We start from the raw sequence: 5,358 nt of genomic DNA, 5'->3' as shown, positions 1-5,358 counted from the left end.
CAGTTAAATCAAGAATCCCTAAAGATAAAAATTTATCTCTGAGAAAGTAATTCAATTCACAAAGCAATATATGGAAAAGAAAATTCCAGCCCAGCAGTGAGTCTTAGCACAAGCTTTACTATTCTCAACACAATTTATATTCCCTAGGCAGCAGTAGATCTCTTACTGCCATTTAGCTCAGTTTAACAAACTATGACACATCAGGGAGGTTTGGACATTAGATGCTTTAGGCTCCTAATTTACAATAGTTTGAAGCCTGAATAGGAGACTGCTTACCTCAAACTTAATTTCAGAAATATTTTTGCTTCTTTACAATTTTTCAGCTTAATGAAAAAATACATTTGCAAGAATAAAATGTACTTATTACTAGGAATCAGAAGTTAATGTAGATGTAATTACATCTATTTGTCTTGAAAAGATGATACAAATCCTGTGCTGCCCCCTGCTCCCAGCATGCTAAAAGAATCTTCACTCATCATTACTGTTACCAGAAGCTCTGTAGGCAATATTGATTTTTTTCATTATTCACTCATAACCATTTAAATAACAACAAAACCCAACAGGATATTGCTTTCTCTCAAGTAGAAAGAAGCAGAGTAAATACAATTACATTTTAATTAAAAAGTATATGGACTCGAGTCATTTATGAAGACAGTACCAGGAATTGTCAATAGTTAGAACTGTGCTTTAATTATGTTATTCCTAGAAATGACCAGATTAGAGGCATTTATTGACTGGAAGCAGTGGCTGAAGAAGGACAAGATACTCACAGCACTTATGAAGTTACCCATAAATGTAAATAAAGGGAGAATGAGAACATGGATGTGGTCATCATGAAACAAACCACTCTGATTCTATTAAGTGGGTTTCAGAAGATGCTTTAGGGGACAGATACTCAGGCTACAGTTTCATCTCAAGTTCAGGAAATTCATAAGCACATCACAAATTCACTTGATCTCCAGGCACTCCCCTGATTTCCAGTACTGAAGAAACCAAATTCTTCAATAAAACCTTTGCACTTCTTCCTTGAAACAAACTCCCCACACATGCCCACTGCGACAGAAGTGGACAGCAAAGCTGCACATTTCCAGTTTCTTTACAAACAACAAGGCAACTTCATTTACAACTCTGAAAACACCAAGGGAGTCCTAGTCTTGTTCCTGGACTATTCAGGTCAATGTTTGTCAACACGTGACCTGCAAAACGTAAAAAGAGCCATTCTCATTCATACAAGCAAGCCAATAATTTGTGGGAAAATAAGTGAAAATTCAGACTTTAAAGATTGTAGATTAATGACACTCTTACAGCAATTGCTGGGTGAACATGCCTTACATGGGGGCATGGACTTCCCAAAGGAAGAAACAGGATTCAATTTCACCATCAACTAGATGACTTTGCTGTTGTAAAAATTTTGTCTAGCAGAACAAGAATACTCCCAGAACTGTATTTCCTGTCTACAATGATGCATTTTCTTTTTCTGTGCTATACAATGAAAAAATACCCTGAGCATCCACATTTGGTTTTTTTTCAGGATCAGCTCTGAATTACAAACACAAGTCAAGACCAAATATTCCAGCTGAGGTTTCTGGAAATTAAGTACCTGTGACAAAGAGAAAGCTAATCATGTGACTAGTGGAACAGACAGGCAATGCCAACCAGGACAGCTTTTAATTATTTTGGATGCAAGCACTACACATGAAGCAGGGACCAGTACCTGTGACAAAGAGAAAGCTAATCATGTGACTAGTGGAACAGACAGGCAATGCCAACCAGGACAGCTTTTAATTATTTTGGATGCAAGCACTACATACACATGAAGCAGGGACATGTTATGCCAGGCAATGGACAAGGACAAACTTCCCTAGCAACAAACAACAACTGTTAAATCCTGGAGTTTCTAGGAGCTATTTCATGACGTTAAAGCACATCTGGCTTTCCCTTCATATCCTGTTCCAGCAATAGCACAATCAGGTTAATAAACCAGTGCCAGCAGCTCACCTGTAACTGTTTGCTATTCCTCTTCCTCTTTCCTATCCTCACCCTTTCTCAAAAGAGTTTCACCTGCTGATTACTGAGTGACATCTGTGGCTGTTCCCTAACTGAGCTCAATCAAAATTATCTAGGCTGTTTTAAACACTGTTTAAATTCAGATCTTTTTAAAAGGTTTGGGGTCAGGAAGTACCTCAGCCATTCTAAAGAGGGAGCAATCTATTGCAGGCAGGGACAAAGGCAACAAGCAGCACAGGACAGAACCTCAGAGGGCCTTCAGAACAACACATTTCATTCATCTTCATTTATTATTTCTGTACTACTGACTTGCTCATCACTAGAGAATATAATTCCCTGGTACCTATTCTGTTTAGGAGAAAAAATTTTTAGGTGGAGGCAGCTTCTCAATGTGACTCATAAAACCAACTCCAAACATAGGCAGGGCATCTATAGGTTACAAATAACTTGTACTTACTATGATGAAGCAATGTTCCATTGGCATTTGTGGACTACTGGATTTCTATATGGAGGTAAAGGACTATATTCTCTCCAAAAGTCATTAAATCTACATTACTTGTATAAAATGACAATATTCTGGACATTCTTCAGTTTCAATGGCACCACACCTGCACAAGGACTTCAAACAGTTCCTGTCCTAAAGAACTTGCAACCTACAGCAGTAGGTATGGCTGTCTGGGCTGAAGTTGAGGATGGAGATACACTCTTGTAAAACATATTTATCTCAAGCCAGTGGCTGCATCGATACCACTTACATGCACTCAGCTTGACAAGCTGCATTAAGCTGATGAAACAATTTACATAGATTAAATATAAACAAAATTCAAGCATTAAGTCTCAAGGTTATACAGGCATTGTTTTAAGATACACTATTAAGTCAGCCTTGTGTGTACCTAAGACTCTTCTGATAAGAGTAACCTTGAACCTGTGGTTTTCAGGGATTTCACTAATAACCTTGACTAGTGTTCCCATGGTATCCCCATGCAGAAAAAAACCCTTGATTACACCACTTTGAATTGCATAATAAACCTAAATATGCACTGTTTATTCCCCAGGAATCTGATCATTTACCTACTCTCAGATCAATGCTTTTAAGGATGCTTTCAATTAGGAAAGAATTGTTGGCAAAACTGTCAAAGGAAACAAAGGTTTGCATAAAAGGACAAATAGGATAAATAAAACATTCAGGTTACTTTGGAAAATTGAGTTCATTTGAATACATGACATAGTACAGCTAAATGCCAGGTCAAGTATCTAGGACAAGAAAAACAAGCACAATGCATCTTAGAGACAGTGATTCTGAAAAGGGCCCAAGGAGGAAGCAGGTATAGAAAAAAACCAGCAGAGCCACCTCTTCTAATGCAATCCTGCAGCAAACAATCCCTTTTTGTTTCAGAAACACATGGTGAGATTATAGGGAGGCAATGTTTGTGTTCAGCAATAAGCTTACACAAAAACCAAATATACCCAGAGACAGGGTTCACTCTTCCAGAATAAGTACCCTAAAACTCAAAGAGGGCTCACAGAAGCTCTCCTGGAATTGTATCACTCAAAAAATAAACACGAATCCAAATCTATTTTGATTAAACAAGTCTGTCATTTTATCACAGTTTCTAAGAATCCATATAGAGGAAGTACTGAGGCTAGTAAAGAACTCTGCTCCAGAAGAAAAATGCAAAAGACCTGATAGTTACAGCTTCAGCTAACTCAGACTGGATGCAGCAACTACAGCTAACCACTGCAGCAACTGACAAAATAAATGTTTGTGTTGATAAGAACATAAAACCCAAGAAGTTCTGCAGTCACCAACACATCAGGCAGAGATTAAAGACACAGAATGTCATACACTAAGTAAAATAAAAATCCATGTTTTCAAACCTATCTATGGTAGCCAGCAGTCATTTCAAAGTGTGCTAGTGAGAAGTTTAACTATGTTAAACCTACTTCCCTCACTCCTTCCCCTAAACCTATGAAGTACCCTTAAGCAAGAAAGTGTTACTTATTAATTTATGTCTATTTAAATCAACCTAAGCCACTACTCAACATAATTCCTGGTCCTGATTTTACAATGCTTGAGGCTAAACTTCTGAAGTGCTTCTGGTTAGCTTAAGGAGAGCATAATTTGTCTTCCCTGATATTAAGTTTAATGGTCATATTTAAGAGTGTATCAGTCAAACAATCCATCCCACCTATAACATGATCCACCCCACTATAGCTGAACATATAATGATATATTTCTTCCATTACCTGTCTCTGAAATATAAACAACAGGATCCTGCTTTAGAAGTTTACCAAGTTTTGAAGTAGCTGCTTTTTTCTCAGGTGGCTCCTGGGATTTTTTCACTGACTGCACCTCCTCTTCTGAATCTGTATTTTGACCACAACATAAATGTAGATTTCCTCCACATACACACAGGCTTTAAGTAATAGCTCATATAACAGTTAACATGTGTTTACATATGCTCAACTGAGTGAGAAAACGATTCCATATTCCTCCCATATGGAAGGTCAAAGCATAGCTTTGTTTTTCAACATTTATTCCAGCATATAAATGACTCAATAAAAATCTCAGACTAAATGAAACTCAGTCTTGACAATGGTTTTTGTTACATAAAGTTCCAAGAACTTCTATGTCTGTATAAAAATCTTTCTGAAAAGGAATGGAACTGTCAAGGGTACCCACAGATGTTTACTTCCACATTAAAAAAAAATAATAAAAAGATGTTTACTTCCACATTAAAAAAAAAAATAAATCAAATCCACAAAAAACGGCTGCACTCTGATTTTTCAGGAGAACATTGGTGGACTCACCACTCACCTCACCAACCATTCTCCATACCTCAAAAGCTGTCAAAGTGACAGACTCCTGTGGATTATTTATCCCAACATCCAAATGACTAAGCAGGACAAACTGCAGAAGCAGAGATAACTAACAAGTGTAAGAGAGGGCTAACCTTCAGATCCTTTTTCCATAACAAACACTAATACACAGTAATTAGATATTTTTTAAAAGAGCAGCTATGCAGTCCTGCCACCCTGCACAAAACAAACAAAACTCTACCACAGACTTTTCCATCTTCAAGAGCTTAGAGCACTACTTCTCTTTCTCTCCTGCTACCAAGGCACTAAAATTTGCAAAATCTCCAAACATCAGTACTCTAAAAGGTAGCAGTTGAGTTAATATATTACTTTTGTGCTCCACTGTTCCTCACTGCTAAACAGCAACTGCTTATAAAAATGTTAACTGAAGATTTGAATACATTTTTCTCTATACAGTAGGATTATTATGACATGTTTCTCTGATCATTTTTTCTTCTATAAGAGAAGCAATCTTCAATTAAAAAGATTGCT

General features: G+C 37.1%; 1 protein-coding gene across 1 annotated transcript in view; it reads right to left on the bottom strand.

Annotated features, from left to right (window-relative positions):
• The window catches only part of LOC103808605 (replication factor C subunit 1-like), a gene marked incomplete at its 3' end in the record, with an annotated part of 16,928 nt that overhangs the window by 6,547 nt on the left and 5,023 nt on the right, over positions 1 to 5,358 (bottom strand). Inside the window, exon 4 of the mRNA XM_009081397.1 lies at positions 4,255 to 4,374. Coding sequence (XP_009079645.1) covers positions 4,255 to 4,374 — 120 coding nt within the window. The remainder of the gene's footprint in view (positions 1 to 4,254; positions 4,375 to 5,358) is intronic.

This window comes from Acanthisitta chloris, unplaced genomic scaffold (assembly GCF_000695815.1).
Source record: "Acanthisitta chloris isolate BGI_N310 unplaced genomic scaffold, ASM69581v1 scaffold43468, whole genome shotgun sequence".
Lineage (NCBI taxonomy): Eukaryota > Metazoa > Chordata > Aves > Passeriformes > Acanthisittidae > Acanthisitta > Acanthisitta chloris.
The sequence above is the reverse complement of the archived record's forward strand: the minus strand, read 5'-3'. Positions and strand labels throughout refer to the sequence as shown.